Source organism: Danio rerio, chromosome 19, assembly GCF_049306965.1.
Source record: "Danio rerio strain Tuebingen ecotype United States chromosome 19, GRCz12tu, whole genome shotgun sequence".
Classification (NCBI taxonomy): Eukaryota; Metazoa; Chordata; class Actinopteri; order Cypriniformes; family Danionidae; genus Danio; species Danio rerio.
Window position 1 is genome coordinate 10,687,791 of NC_133194.1, and position 17,047 is coordinate 10,704,837.

The 17,047-nt window shown below is 37.5% G+C and overlaps 1 protein-coding gene across 29 annotated transcripts in view; it reads left to right on the forward strand.

Annotated features, from left to right (window-relative positions):
• Window positions 1–16,058, forward strand: part of fam131ba (family with sequence similarity 131 member Ba) — an 86,906-nt gene extending 70,848 nt beyond the window's left edge. For 26 of the 29 annotated variants that reach the window (XM_073931511.1, XM_073931513.1, XM_073931514.1 and 23 more), the window contains 3 exons: window positions 32–318; window positions 4,570–4,827; window positions 9,667–16,058. In XM_073931511.1, the coding sequence (XP_073787612.1) occupies window positions 32–318; window positions 4,570–4,827; window positions 9,667–9,909 (788 nt within the window). In that variant the 3' untranslated portion in view covers window positions 9,910–16,058. The remainder of the gene's footprint in view (window positions 1–31; window positions 319–4,569; window positions 4,828–9,666) is intronic. The other 3 variants (XR_012394924.1, XR_012394925.1, XR_012394926.1) reach the window with 1 other exon arrangement.
• The last annotated feature ends 989 nt before the right edge of the window (window positions 16,059–17,047 follow it).

Consider the following 17,047-nt stretch of genomic DNA (forward strand, 5'->3'; position numbering starts at 1 on the left):
CTAACCTTCTGCTCTGGTGTGTCTCCTTCAGACCAGCCGTTGCATCACTCCTCTGCAGAAGTGTGGCCTCACACCTACGTCTCCCAGGGCCTTTACTGTCTCTCCTCCTCCGATGCCTGGGAGCCAATCAGCAACGAGCCCTCGGGCGTGGCTTCTCCCGCCGCTGGCTCTTACATCATGGCGGGCGGGGCTTCGGGTGAGGGTTTTGATGGCCACTATCTGACACAGCAGCAGATGACGCTACAGCAGCAGAACCACTTCCAGCAGCTCCAACAGTATCAGCAGTACCAGCAGCAGCAGCTCCTGCAGTACCAACAGGTCAGAAAGCGCACACGCTGCCATGTTAACACGCTCACACAAACACCACAGAGCTGTTTTAGTACTTCTACTTGACCTCTTTTAGCCAGGTGTCATCTACGCGGTGGCGCTGTAGGTGGTCTTGCTGTATTGAGAGAAAAAAAGGGTGATTGAGTGCAAGAGTAAGTTCTTGTGGTATGCTGTGATTTTCTGGTGAATAAAAATACAGCGGGGAAAGTAAGTGATGACGTCATGCATTTTCCTGGGAATAATATTTATAAAGGAGCTGCTAACATGGAATTGAATGTTTAATAACAATGAAATGACACCAGGAGAAAGTGCTGAACTACTAAAATGTATTTAATACTTTATATAAAAGGCTGTTTGGGTGATGGCAGCTTAAAGACACCTCTCATATGGAGAATGAAGTCATGCATTGCTCAGGTGTGATTTCCACAGAATTGAACAGTGTAAATATCTTGTTGATTCTGTGGGTCTCATCTATCAAATCTGATCTTTATTTTGTATTTTCGATTGGATTCAGATCAGGTGATTGGCTGGGCCATTCCACCGCTTGATTTTCTTACTCTTAAAGCATTTGAGCGTTTCCTTGGCTGTGTTAGATCATTGTCTTGCTGAAATGTCCACTCTTGCCAGGTTTCTCCAGTCTTGTTAATTCTTGTTTTGGTGGCAGAGTCCAGACACTAGTCCTGTCATGTCTTGTATGTTGTGCTTGGCTCAAGTTTTTTTTGGGTCAAGGACTTATTTTCTCTCATTGGGCGTCTTTGTATGAGCGCAGCCTTGGCTACGCTCAGGCCGTGCACGCTTTGGCTTAATGCATGGATGTGCGAGGTCTGGGCACGCTCAGCATTCTCGTCCTAGTGTTTTGGTTTCAATTACGGTTGGCACCAGAGATGGAAAGTAACGAAGTACAAATACTTCATTACTATACTTGAGTAGATTTTTCTGGTATAATTTACTCCACACTTATCTTTCTAACAACTTTTTACTTTTACTCCTTACATTTTTACACAAATATCAGTAGTTTCTACTCCTTAAATTTTTAAATCGGGTTTGTTACTTTCGTTTTAATGTTTTGTGCAGCCTGATCTCACGAGAAAACGTAAGTATTGTACGTTTTGACAGTTTAGTGGCTGATTTGTACGAGTTCACTCGTAAGAAAATGTACGATTTTAAAAAGGAGGCGTGGCATTAAACCCCACCCCTAACCCCAACCGTCATTGGGTGATGAGCAAATCGTACTATATTGTACAAATTAGATCTAACTAATTCATATGAATTAGCCACGAAATCAAAAAGTTACGAATTGTCGTGAGATTGTGTTGGTTTTGTGGCACGACCTATATTATTTCTTATTATACATTATTAAATGTTTAGGACCGTATAAATTCAATAAAATATACACAATACTCCGTAAATAAATATACAAAACAAAAAACAATTAGTGAAATCATATGAGCTGCAAGAGTGTGCTGTTTGCAGAAAATAAAGCTGCGTTGACATAATGCAAAACAAATATTTGTAATCAAATACAATAATTTTGTTTATTTTATCAAAGGAAAACCCTGAAATATGTTTTGAATAAAATGAAATTAAATTTAAGACATTTATTAGATATAAATATATAGAAAGAATTAAGTTTTAGAATATATGAACCACTATGGCAGCTGTTGTTCTTAAACAAGTTAAGTTTTGTGTCCAGGTGATGACACAGAGGGCAACTTTTTGAGCAGTGTTGTTTGACAATATTGTGGAGTGATGTTGGTTGGCTAGTTTGCAGCTGAAAATACAATAAAATATATAGAAATGCGAGTTATTTTGTATAAATTTATACATGATGTGCGGTGGGGTTACCACCGTGAAACTAAAACATGTAGTAGTAATAAATACTGTTTACTTGAGTACATATTTCAGGCCGTACTTCTTTATTTTTACTTGAGTAAAAAAAGTGTAGTCAGTACTTCAACTTTTACCAGAGTCGTTGTAAGTATGAGTATATACTTCTACTTGATTAAAGGATGTGTGTACTTTTGCCATCTTTGGTTGGCACTGGGATAAAATATATGTGCATGGCATGTGTGAGTGCACGGTAAGTGTTTTAATTTATCGTGTACTCGTGTCTTGCGTTTAGTCTTCTGTTGTTGTTGTGTTTAGCACGTGGTTCATGTCTACAAGAGCCGCCTGCTTTAGTGTTGTTTCATGTGAACATGCAGTTAATGAGTTCTCTCATTGGCTGCGTGTTCTAGTCCCGTTTTACGTGAGCACATGGCTTGTGTTGTTTCTTTGTGATATGTGCTCTCCCATCTATTGTCTAGTCCTACCCTCCTTGTTAACCCATTATTAGTTTATTATGTTCCACTGTTTGTTTGTTAATTAGTTCTGCTTATAGTCTCCCCATGTCTGCTGCCCTGTGCCAGTTCGTTGTCATATGTTGCCTTGTCCTGTTGTGTCCAGCCCTGTCATCCCAGTTTGTTTTTTTGTTAATGTTTTCCCCTTCGGGGTAGTTTGTTTTGCTGTACATTTTATTTTATTATTAATAAAAATCCCTCATTTAGTTTTGCACTTGAGTCCTCATCCTTTCCTCACCACCAACCGTGACAACTCTGGTTTCATCTTTATCATTCTAATAACATAAATGTTGAACTAAAACAGTTCATATTCATTTACAATGACAAAGAGCAGGAGGTTGCTGTAGAACTACAGAGAGATTTCAGCTGCTGTCTGGGCTTTCACTACCACTCAACACCTCTCTTGTTTCATGTGTTCAATACTTTTTTCCAGCGTCATTTTATTTTATTACACATAACTAGGACCACACGGAATCTGCGCACGCAGAAATCCGCAGCTTTTTAGTCCATCGTTGAGCCTGTTTATTTAGATGTGTGTAAATTTATATTTATTCACTTTTTAAATTAATTTCAGTAATATTACTGACTAAAATTGAAATATTCATATGATTTACTTGAACTACAGCTTGTAAAGTAATAATTTCTGTCTTTTAGTAGAGATATGGTAGATTTATCATATGAGAGACTGCTTTGTTCACCAAATAAATGGATCTAATTAGATTTGCATTGTAAACATTAAATAAGTTAAAAATGTATTATTTTTTATTAAACATATTAGGTTTTTAGGTACGGTACTCCCAAAACCATTCCGCATAATTCAGCAGATTTTTATTTACCATATTCTGCGCAGAAATAGCAAAAAATGTCACCAAATTTTGTCTGGCCCTACACATAACTTTCTTTGTAAACTAATTAGATTTGTTTTCTTAGCAAATATGGATTTCTTTAGTTGTACCAACATCCGGGGAAAATTTCAAGTCAACAGCACCATTACAAATATGTTTTCTGAGGAAAATGGTGAAGTGTTCAATACTTATTTCCCCCGCTGTTAATGTGATTCACTTAATATTAGAATCTGGAGCATCTGTAGGAAAACAATAAGCATTTAATTGACTGTTTTCTATGTTTTGTATTCATATTAATTCTCTTTAGTATTTATGTAAGCAAATATACCCATTTTTATGCGCATTTTAAGATACACTGAGTAGAAACACTAAGATGAGCATAGATTCTAAACATGCACATGATAATGCGTTTTTAATCCGATAAGAATATGCACATGGAAACACATCTACGGAATACATTATTAGATGCACATCAAAAGGGATTTTGCCTTCACTGATTGAAGAACTAAGTTGATTTCAATTAAATGTGTTCTCACAAAATCTTGAATGTTTTTCAAGTAAGTGCAAACACCTGAAGCCCATGCTCAAAATTGTTTTGTACAATTACCTCCTAGGACTGTTTGACACCATCATTTTCCAAATGTCAAGCGCTAACCACTGAAAGCAGCTGTGTCGTCTGCTGCTCTGCTTATTTACTATGGAGGAAAAAGAAATAAAGTGGTTTCTCAGCTTGCAGAAATGATTACTTTTGTTATTTATATAATCGCAATAGTTTTCAGATGGTTTTATCTTGGAAATGTTCCCAATGCGATATTGTATTTTGCATATAGAGTACATTTGAAGGAGAGCAACATGGCAGCGCATTGATCGGATGTACCTATTCACGCTCCTACAGCAATCGAGAAATTCACTTTTGAACAGCCACGAACTGAAAGTAAATTTGACTGTTAATGTAAATTTATATGATTGTAAATGATTCTTCAGATAAATCCATTGTCCTATCATTACTTTACACCAGTCAAGATCCCTAACTGTTTTCCTCACGTTTTCTCTTGTAGTCTTTGGAGCACCGACTGCACAGCGCCTCCCATTCTTTACAAGCCACGCCCAACAGCACTATTCACAGTTTGGGTCCGCCCACCCACCCGCGATTGGCTGACCTGTGGGCGGCGGCTCAGGTGGAGCCCCATCAAGTGGAGATGTTGGGACACATGGGGGCCACCATGGCTGAAATGGGAATGGCAGAAGTGTATGGCGAGGAGCCTGTTTTAGAGACCGAATGCATCCCGGAGCAGCAAGAGGAGGAGGAAATCAAGGTGAGATATCAGACTTTTACATCCATCACCACTTTTATGCCAATATTATATTATTTAAAACAATTCTTATTTTGTTTTGGAGGTCTCCTAGAATAAGTTTACTCATTTCAAGCAGTTCAGAATTGGTTCGTCATTTTTGGAGACAATAACCCTTATTTTTTGTGCACTTTAAAACTAAGCAGACCTTTCGCCTTAAGAAATAGCACTTTAGCAACTGATTTTTGTCTTTTTGGAGGAGGATACATCCATCCAAATTAAAAAAACAAAACACTTTAATATCCTTTTTATATACATTGGAGCATCACTTCTCTTCTCATAGTGGTTCAAGCATTTACTCTCTTTAAACTCCTCTTTTGAAGTGCGTACTCTGCTCTGATTGGTCAAAAGTCTGTTGTGATTGGTGTACAGCTTACAGAGGGTATCAAAAACTAAGTGGCCATTACTGCACTGTAAAAAAAATGCTGGGTTCTACACAATTCCCTCATGTTGTCCCAACACAAGTTGATTAAGTTAACCAAATTGCTTCAACAAACTTAAGTGAATTGAACATAAAACAATTAAGTTGTGTCAAAAAAAACAAACAAAGAAAAAAAACAAGAATTGTGTTGTTTTGGCTCATTTTAAATAAGTAGAAAAAAAAAAGTTTTTTGAGTGTGTATCTGAATTTTGGGAACATTGGCTGCTCTGAATTTCCAGGAACCACCCAAGTAGCCATGTGACTGACAAGTAAAGCAACCAATCACATATCGTTTTCTGCTGAGAAATGTTTAAATGTCTCCTACAACAGTAGTCTCCAACCTTTTTCTCACCGCAGACCAGACAACACTTGACAATTTTTCCACGGCCTGGGTGGTGGGGGTTAGTAATATGGGGTGGTGTACGTAGTTTTCTAGGTGACCATCAACCGCTCCCTCAGAGGATGACAAGCTGACAAAACATTGCTGCAACTCTGATATAAGTTTAATTCATATAGAAAATTTAAAAGCATTGGGTGTTTGTCTGAGATATTTAGTCTACCGAAACGTGTATACTCCATACAAAATATGAAGCTTATCGGTCAGTTCTTGTCATGTGACTCGCAGTGCATTCGTGCCATTGTGAAGATGGTTTTAACTCGGTGAGCCTGGAAGGCGCATCGCCCACAATATGCATGCACAAGCTGCACTCCTTGATTAGAAATATTAGAAATAACTTGCATGCGGAAAACGACCACCATCATTTTCAATCTGTAACAGGCAGGGTGGATTCACCGGATTTGTTTACAAATGGGTTGCGGATTTATTTGGTAGTTTCTGTGTTGTTTACTGGCCCTTTTTCCCTAAGCAAAGAAACTTTCCAAAGGCATCTGTTTCTTACTTGTTTTGCTACTATGTGGGTTAAATTTTACTGCTCAAATCCCTGAGATTTAACAGAGAGAATAAAAGATCATTCAGACTGAAATAATTAATAACACAAAAATAATTAATGATTTCTTCTGCAGCCCAGTACCAAGTGATCCACGAATTGATACCGGTCCAAGGCCCTTGGGTTGGGGACCATTGCCCTACAACAGATAGGTGTGGAACCAGTCAGTCACTGATTCACAAGTGCCTCAAGAATTGACAAAAAAAACAACTTAATCTTAACTCGCATGAAATTAAACATTTTGAACACAAAAAATAATATCACTGGGAGAATTTAATGATTTTTATGGTGTAATATGGATTAACACAAACATCTACACAAAAAAAATGCATCTGAGCCAAGAAAACCATTACTTAACTTTGTACAACATATCGTTGACAGCCATGCCAAACAGATGCTCCTGATAAACTTCTGTTTGGAGAATATCTCTCCACTTTTTAACTCAAACAAGCAGTTCTGTCCAACTGAAATGTCAGCATCTGCTCTTTATTTTTTGCCAGCTTATGTAGCTGTTATCCCTTTTGCATTTAGGTATTTTATTTAAACCTTGCCAGATTGTCAATCTTGATGAATTCTCACTGTGTCACTAATGTAAACACTAGTCTCTTCTTGGATCACATGGTTTTAACCCTTGTGTGCTGTTGGGGATGTTTTCATCCATTCTGGGGTGATTTTGAGTCTTAATTTGGCCTCAACTTTCTGTTTCTGGGACAAATCTTATTTTGACACATATTTTAGAAAAATGCTTTGAAAAAAAAAAAAAATTAGTAAACATATTGGGCCCTATCATACACCAGGCGCAACAGGGTGCAAGATGAGTTTTATGTGATTTGTTGCTATTTTTAGACCAGCGCAACCCTAATTTTTACATTTTGTGCCATGTTTTTTTTAAATAGTACATCCATTTGTGCCACTTTTTGGACTCTAAAAAGGAAGTGTGTTAAGGTGCATTGTTATCGCATTACTATTTTGAAGAACTGAATCCTAGACTGCGCCATTGACCAACTAAAAGCTGCTTTAAAGTCCAGTGCAGAGCGCTTTAGTTCTGGGCCTATCTGGTCCAAACACTTACACATTGCCTAATACACACTGGATGTACAGCAATGCACAAATATATATTTACAAATGAAAAAAATTAAAGAATTGAATTGTTACAAAAATTATTTTCTACATAGATATAAAAACCACTGCCTTCATCTCAGGGGGCTTTTTTCAGTCTATTTATGACAATTTGCATTTTGTATAATGTTATTATTAGTATGAGTGTTATTTATTATGTCTACATTTATATGTGTTTTAATAAAAACAAGTTTAGATTAGTCCATCTGTCGAGTTTTGGAGACGTATGCATAATCATATGGGGCATAAAAATATGACGTGTGCTTGGACATATCTAATTTTTATCATCGTTTTCTGACCACACTTCGTTGTTATTGTTCATTTACTCATTTGGTTGAAATTAGAGCTGATTTCAGAAATAGTTTTGAAACAAATCTTTACACTTAAACAAAATCAAATATGTAGGATGTCTTCAGTAGAGTGTGTACAACACCTTAACCAGGAAAGTAAAGTAAAGAGTAAAAGTACAATAAAGAGAAAGTAAAGAGATCAAATGAAGGAGGCTTGTTCTTTATTCTCACGCTGCAGATGGTCTGTTTAACTGTTTTCTTGCTAATGAAGTGTTCAGTTTTTCCCCTTACAAAGTCTGCCATGTAAATAGCATATGCACCATGGTGCGATGCAACTGACTCTTTCGCCCCATTCACATGGGGCTTCAGCGTCAACGCTTGATTGAAGGTGTGTCTGAAGTTGGGGCTGCCACGATCGTCATAGCAGCGTCAGCCAATGAAATTCAGTCAGCAATAGGCCACTGTCAAGCTGGTGTATTTGCATACAGCAATCTGATTGGCTCAGAAGCGTTTCTGTCAGCGCTTGAAAAGTTGAACTAGTCCCAACTTCTGTAATGAGCAACGCCTCTGAAGCGGTGCTAATGGATCCACAATGCAGTTTGGCAACGCCTGACTTCACCCATTCAAAGTGAAATGACGCTGAAGCCCCGTGTGAATGGGGCGTTAAAGAGAGATGAGACTGATTGGTTTAATGGACATTATGCTCAAAACTCACCCATAACACATTGAGAGAATAAGCACTACTCTGTTAGACCTTGCGTTGGGGCGCAAACCGTATTTTCCCATCCTTAAAAAAAGCAGAAGTGGATTCGGAGACGCCCTTAATGATTTTTCACCCTGCGATTTTGACTTTGTGCCTTGATTGTTAAAATAGAGCACAGTATATGTATTTATGCACATACACTGCAGTTTTACTCCATAGAATGCCTTTCAAAAGTCGGAAACAGCTGTGCTGATGAGATGAACACCCAGAAAACCAGACTGCTTCTCCATGACATTGGGATACAGATGTGATACAAGGTTATATCAAAGAACTGCAAATAAGAAGATAATAGAACAATTTATCAATGAACACACACCTCATTCTCTCGCTGTCCACGGCCTGTGCTTTGCTGATCAAATGAAAACCAAAAGATGGGGAGGAGCTAAATTCTGCCGCCGTTTTCGTATCAAATTTAAAGGGGATTGAGGAGATAATTCAGTGTGCAGTTTATGAGCTAATCGCAAAAGTTTTAGAGGGCTGAGTAGAAATATAGGGGGGCTACAGCCCCTAAATAGGCCTAGCAACGCCCATGCACAAGGGTTAAAGAATACAATTCAGCCAATAAGCAAATGAGGTCCCACTTTATATTAAGTGGCCTTAACTAATATGTACTTACACAGGAACTAATAGTTTGTTACGATGTACTTATTGTGTAAATACATGTATTTACTTGATTAAATACATGTATTATGCTTGATTAAATACATGTATTATACTTGATTAAATACATGTATGTAATTAAATTTGTAATTAAATTTTGTAATTACATTTGTAAAAACACTGTTGACCATCCCTTACACCTTAACCCACCCTTAAACCTACCCATGCCACCAAACCTTTCCAAAACCCAAGCTCTATCCCAACTCAAAAGCACCACAAGTGTTCTCAAATACATCATAAACACAGTAAGTACATTGTATTTATTTTTTTGATGTAAGTACATAGTAGTTAAGGACACTTAATATAAAGTGGGACCCCAAATGACTTTTAATTAAGCAGTTTTACTGTTTTAATTGTAATTGGAGCATATTATGAGTTCTTATCCTTTAAAAGACTGAAACAAAAGAGATCTCAACTGCAGCTGACATTAAGCAAATGTATTACAAACCTATGTAGGGTTGTGCAGGAATTAAGGCTGGACTTTCAGAGCTGGTTCTTTTCATTTGGGAGACAGTAACCCCATTTTTTGTGCGCTGAGCAGACCTTTCGCAATGAACAAATAGGACTTTGACATCAAGTGATACTTATTCTGTCTTTCTGAAGGAGGATGACATAACGCTTACCCTTGAACCTGAATTGACCTCCGTCACCCCCGCTCTGACCCCTCCGCCCCAGCCCCAGAGAGAGGACTCCACTCCGCCTGCAGGCCTGAGCCCGGGACAAGCACCAGCAGAACCCATGGCTGAGCACATCACCTACGATGTCACATCGTGCGTCGTCCAATCGCTGGAGGAGAAGGAGGAAGAGGTGGAGGATGGGGCTATGCTTGTTGTGGCAACCAACTGACGGAGCGAGGAACAAATAAACCCAAACTGTCTGTGAAATAATCAACCAGTTAAGCTATTGTATACGCCCTTTTACCCCAGATGTGTACTCGTACGGACTGTCACATCAGGATCTATTTGTTATTAAACGCTGAAGGAATACGCTCTCAAAGCGCCGGGCGCATATAGAGACTAAATATGGAAGAGCGTCAAAGCCCAGGATGACGCATCATATGTGCTGCTGCTGCTGCATCTGCTGATTTACGATGGGAGCGCTGGAATTCGAGGCCACTTGCAAATCAAGAGTGCAATACTGAGAAATCAATACAACCAAAAGAAAGTGCATGCATTTTTTGGGGAGGGAAGGGGAGTATTTAAGTGACTGAACAGTACCCACATAGTAATAATACATATATTGATTTTTGTAATAAAACTAAAAGCCAATGAAACATGATGTATTTGTATGTATATATTACATGTATGTACTGTATGTATGTATGTTAGTATGAATGTATGAATGTATGCGTCTTTAAAAGGTATATCCTGGAAAAAAAAATGTTACGAATTTGCCGTTTGCGTGAAGTGTCCCCTATGTACCTCCACACACACACGCACACACACACACAATCACTTAAGGACCGTTTACACCAAGAATGAAAACTATAAGTGCAATTTTAAATCCTCAAGCTTTTTAAAGCAAGATTTTTACGTTTAGAATGATTACTAATACTAAAGCATTATTGTTATTGTTAAAGTCGTCCTACTGCAATACGATAACGACAAACTTAACGATTACTATTTGTACGTCCCCATTATTTCTTACAAGTGTACATTGCAGTTTTGTCAATGTTATTACTTGATTGTATGGGCGTTATCAATGTTTATTAGTTAATATATAGGGCCAATTGGGGACTTCTGCACCTACTGGTAGGCATAGAAGACTGTTCTCATCCATCCACATGGTTAATCAGCTATAGATGACATATGGCTGCTAGCAGAAGTTGCGAATTATTTATTAAATTTCGCATAAATTGTATATTATTAACATCTACCCCCACCCTAAACCCAACCATCTCAGTAATAAGAACACTGATCTGAAGTCTTCTCTATTAGTATAGCTGATTAACCATGTGGATGGCTGATAACAGCCTTCTGAGCCTACTTGTAGGCGCAGAAGGCCCCTACTGGCCCAAATCTATCAGTTGATAATCACTGATAAGTGAATGATAACATTCGAAGCGGGTGGTTTTGTCGTTAAAGTGATTCCAATTACATAATTTAATGATTAAAGTGTGGACTTTTTTTTGCATTTAAAACTGTCACTATGTAACAATTTATGTTATATAAGCAACTGTTTAGGCGGCACAGTGGCTCAGTGGTTAACACTGACACCTCACAGCAAAAAGGTCGCTGGTTCAAGTACCGGCTGGGTCAGTTGGCATTACTGTGTGGAGTTTGAATGTTGTCCACGTGTTCGCGTGGGATTTCCTCCTGGTGCTCTGGTTTCCCCCAGTCCAAAGATATGCTCTTTAAGTGAATTAAATAAACTAAATTGACTGTAGTGTATGAGTGTGAATTCCCAGTACTGGGTTGCGGTTGGAAGGGCATCTGCTGTGTAAAACATATGCTGGAATTGTTGGCGGTTCATTTCGTTGTGGCGACCCCTGATAAACAAAAAGGACCAAGCCAAAGGAAAATGATTGAATGAATTGTTTATAATAAGCATGCACCACAGTTCTTTAGAGAAAATAGATCACTATTTTCTATTAAATCCCAAAAACATTGCATGAATTTACATGACAACACTGTCATAAATCATAAACTTTTGAAATTAGGCTACAAAAGACGTGCTTTTAAAAACAATGTCATTGTCATCTCTGTGTCAGCTACAAAAACAACGCAAAGTTGAGAAAATGTCAGATGCACATCTAGAGGCAAAAATAGATTCTTTTTAAAAATAACATTATCAATTAACATACGAAACAACAAAAATGGACTACGAGTACATTTGGGATTTTCTATTTACTTTCTTTGCACATTTTTTCCAGCATGTGCAATAGACAGCCTGATCTCACGAGGAAATGAAATTATCTTATGTTTTGTGGCTAATTTGTAAGAATTCGTACAAATTCAGTCATACGGAAAGTCAGTCGTACGATTTTAAAAAGAAGCCGTGGCACCAAAACTTCACCCCTAAACCCAAACGTCATTGGGGGTTGAGCAAATCATACTAAAATGTACAAATAAGGTTTATAGGAATTAGCTACTAATTCAAAAAGTTAAGAATTGTCGTGAGATTGCTTTGTTATACACCATGTTTGGTGTTTTCCCAGTTCAGTCAGAGTATCTTTTGGTCATTGGATTTTCATTTCAAAAACGAGTTTTAAAAAACAAAAATGAGCGTTTTTTGATTTTAGTTATAAAATTCAAAAATTAAAAAAATGAGGTGTTTTTCTTTTTAATGGTGAAAAACGGATAAGTAAAATTTAACATGATTTGATCTTTATTTTTTATTTTGGATAACAAAAAATAAAATCACCAGAAAATAATTAAAGTCTTGTTTTTTTTATATTCTAACACACAGTATTTAAATTTTCGTTTTTATTTTAAAACAAAAATAAAAAACAACCTCAAGTTTCGTTTTTTCAATAGCGGTTTCTAACATGAAAATCCAATGACCAAAAGATACACAAACACAGTTCCATGATATCGTCAGTATGCAATAACTTTTTAAAAAGCTTCCATTTTTAAGTATATCGCTTCAGTGTAAACACCCTTGGAATCGCATTTTAGAACTGTTTCTTCGTTGTTATAGCTATTTTTCTTGGTGTAAATGAGCCTTAATGCTGTGTCTACACTGGATGCAACAAATGCGAAACAAAAAATTTAACGAATTAAAATCAGGATGCAACTAAACAAAATCTCCAACTGTAATAAACCACGACTCGTTAAATTTCAGATGTACTCCTGATGTACTTTGCGTAAATTTTTGCATCAGCTGTGGACACATTTTTACACATTTTCACACACACACACACATCCATACACACACACTGAAAAAAAAAACATGTTTTTGCTCTTAATATAACCAAGCACAATACTGCCCAAATGAAAACAGTGCTGCCCTTTTCAACATCCTAACTGTATTGTTACTAAGACTTATGCACTACTATGGACATAAACGAATGTACTGCTCATCTTCTTTAGTGACAGCTCAGTTCTGTCCTCCTTTTTTTCATTTCTACTTCATTTTTTTTGGTCATCGATGTCTATGTTTATTTGTTTGTGTATACTGCCTGGCTGAGCTGCTCAATATTGATTTGCACTGAACAAAAAGGAAAACTAAGGAGTCATCTTCGTCGAGTTTCATCAATCTTCTCCACGAAAAAAAAAAAAAGAGAAGGAAACTTTTGATCCGTTGAGTCTTAGACTACAGGAAAGTCATCCTGAAGACCACTCATGGATCCAGTCATTTACATTTTTGATGAACTAATCTGTAGGAGCTGAATTGAACCACTTTTTTTTGCTTCATTATAGCTTTTTGAACCCTGTAGCGGACACGATGCAAAGAGACAAACTCTCATTACCTCAGTGAAACGGTGTGGTAATGGGCTAGTTGACATGTTCGGTCACAGTATGTTTTTGTTCACGACAGACCGTATGACTGTGGAAAGAAGTGAAAAAGAAGGTGCTTTTCTGGTTAATGCTTGCAGGCTTTCCACTAATTATTTCATAAGCTGTCATTTAAAAACCCGCTGCAGAAAAAGAAGTGCCCTCAACTACTACCCAGCAGAAACACAATGTCATATGATGTTAGTATTAGGTTAGATTTAGGTTGTCAGCATCTAAGGACAATGTTGTTTTGACGTCCAATATCAATGTGAAATGACGTTGATAACTTTGTTGATTTTAGGTTGTGTTGGAAAGTGACCAAATCTAACGTCGAGCCAACATCATATTGACGTCAAATACATTTATTCATCAGGTATGGCAACCAAATACAACATCTGATAGACGTCATGTTGGTAATGTCCACACAGCACCAAGCTGTAACATCATTAGATGTTGATATTTGGTTGATTTTAGGTTGTGTTGGAAAGTGACCAAAATCCAACGTCGAGCCAACATCTTAAACCAGTCATATTGACGTCAATTGCTGACAGTTACTCATCAGGTTTGGCAACCAAAATCCAACATTTTACAGATGTCATATTGGTAACGTCCACACAATGTCAAGCTGTAACATCATTATACGTTTTATTTGGTTGATTTTAGGTTGCATTGGAAAGTAACCAAAATCCAACATTGAGCCAACATCATAAACCAACGTCTATTGACGTCAAATACTGACATTAATTCATCAGGTATTGCAACCACATTCCAACATCTTTTAGACACCATATTGGTAACGTTCACACAATGTCAAGCTGTAACATCATTAGATGTTGATATTTGGTTGATTTTAGGTTGTGCTGGAAAGTAACCAAAATCCGACATCAAGCCAAGATGTTAAACCAATATCATACTGACGTCAAATACTGATATTTATTTGTCAAGTATGGCAACTAAAATCCAACATCTGATAGACGTCATATTGGTAATGTTCACACAATGTCAAGCTGTTACATCATTAAATGTTGATATTTGGTTGATTTTAGGTTGTGTTGGAAAGTAACCAAAATCCGACATTAAGCCAACATCTTAAGCCACGTCATATTGACGTCAAATAATGACATTTATTTGTCAGGTTTGACAACCAAAATCCAACACCTGATAGACGTCATATTGGTAAGATTCACACAAGTCAAGCTGTAACATCATTAGATGTAGATATTTGGTTGATTTTAGGTTGTGTTGTAAAGTAAACAAAATGCGACATCAAGCCAACATCTTAAGCCACGTCATATTGACGTCAAATAATGACATTTATTTGTCAGGTGTGGCAACCAAAATCCAACACCTGATAGACGTCATATTGGTAACGTCAAGCTGTAACATCATTAGATGTAGATATTTTGTTGTTTTTAGGTTGAGTTGGAAAGCCACCAAAATTCAACGTCGAGCCAACATCTTAAACCAACATCACATTGACATCAAAAACAGACATTTATTCGTCAGGTACTGTATGGCAACCAAAATCCAACATTTGATAGAAGTTATATTGGTAACGTTCACACAATGTCAAGCTGCAACATCATTACATGTTGATATTTTGTTGATATTAGGTTGTGTTGGAAAGTGACCAAAATCTAACGTTGAGCCAACATCTTAAACCAACATCATATTGACATCAAATACTGATATTTATTCGTCAGGTATGGCAACCAAAATCCACAATCTGATAGACATCATATTGGTAACGTCCACACAACGTCAAGCTGTAACATCATTAGACGTTGATATTTCGTTGATTTTAGGTTGCATTGGAAAGTAACCAAAATGACGTTGGGTCATTTTGGGTTCTGACATCAATCCGATTTTCATTTCCAAACAAAATTCAGCGTCCCATGACGTTAGGGTACAACGTCAATCTGACATCATGTTGACGTCCTGTGCCTGCTGGGTAGTGTGCACATCTCAAAAACATTTGTCGACACTTGTATGTGTTCCAAAAGAGAGTGAGAGAATAGAAAAATAATATTTTGGGTGTGGCAACATTAACATCAGATTTAGATTTAGAAGCTGTTTGGTTTCGCAATGATTTCTACTCTCTGCTGATTTTGAGGGTTTGGATTAACGCTGTTATGCAATGCTGAGGCAACATTTATTTTTCTATACTAACGAGGCCTGCGAGTTGCCATTCTTGTGATATTTTGAACATCTTACGACTAAAGAAGAGTCTCATTTTCACAGGTCTAATGGTTATATTTAGATCGGAATTAGAGCAAAATGATTGCATTATTTGGGAAATACACTCTCAGCATCTAGAGCTCTAATGTCCAAAGTTTGGCGACACTAATAGCTGACAGCAATGACGTTACAAGGTCATCATTTTCTGTCAAATAAGATGCATTTAGTGCAGAATGGCAAAGAAACGCAGTGAATACTGAAATAAAAAATAAGGGTAGGTACCGATCTTGCAGTTTCTTCAAATCTATTTGGTGTCATCCTGTAACCTCATTCAACTCATGTGCATTTTAATGTGCTGTAAATAAAATACTTATTGTGAAATGCTGTGTCCTTAATTTACGACTGTAGAGATTTATTTACATTAATGTGTTCATATTTGGATAACCTTTTACTATTTCATTGAATCGCACTCTTACACAACCATGCTTAAAGTAATTTTAACAAAAAGTATGCGCAAATAAAGGTTTTATTACATTTAATTTATTTAACTATTGTTAAGCCCTGGATGAGGCGACGCAGTGGCGCAGTAGGTAGTGCTGTTGCCTCACAGCAAAAAGGTCGCTGGTGCAAGCCTCAGCTAGGTCAGTTGGCATTTCTGTGTGGAGTTTGCATGTTTTCCTTGCGTTCGCGTGGGTTTCCTCCGGGTGCTCCGGTTTCCCCCACAGTCTAAAGACATGTGGTACAGGTGAATTGGGTAGGCTAAATTGTCCATAGTGTATAAGTGTGAATGAGTGTGTATGGAAGTTTCCCAGAGACGGTTTGCAGCTGGAAGGGCATCCGCTGAGTAAAACGTGTGCTGGATAAGTTGGCGGTTCATTCCACTGTGGTGACACCAGATTTATAACGGGACCAAACCGAAAAGAAAATTAATGAATGAATAAGTCCTGGATGATACGATCAAAGTCTTTTCTTACTTCAATTTTTTTTTGTTTTGTTTCAAGTCCAAACTTCTTATGTTGTGTTCACACTAGATACATTACGTGTGAATAAATCACACTTTTCGCACATAAATAGACGCGTAAACATTGAGTTTACACGCTTCATTCCCACGTCAAATTTGCTTCACAATAGACGCGGATTCACAAAATGGGCAGGGCATCTATCTGCCTGGTGACCCTAGCTTCATTGCTAAATGGCTAACTTGAAAATGATTGAGAGTTGCTGTGCTTTATGTGCTTTAGGAAGGCTGAAAACAGCATAGGTTCATTTGGTGGCGTGTCTGAGTCCACTAGATCCTATCTGAGGTGCACCCAGCACTGTCAGTTCATCAACTCTTCCAGAAACTGTACCTGGATGATGGAAGCTATCAG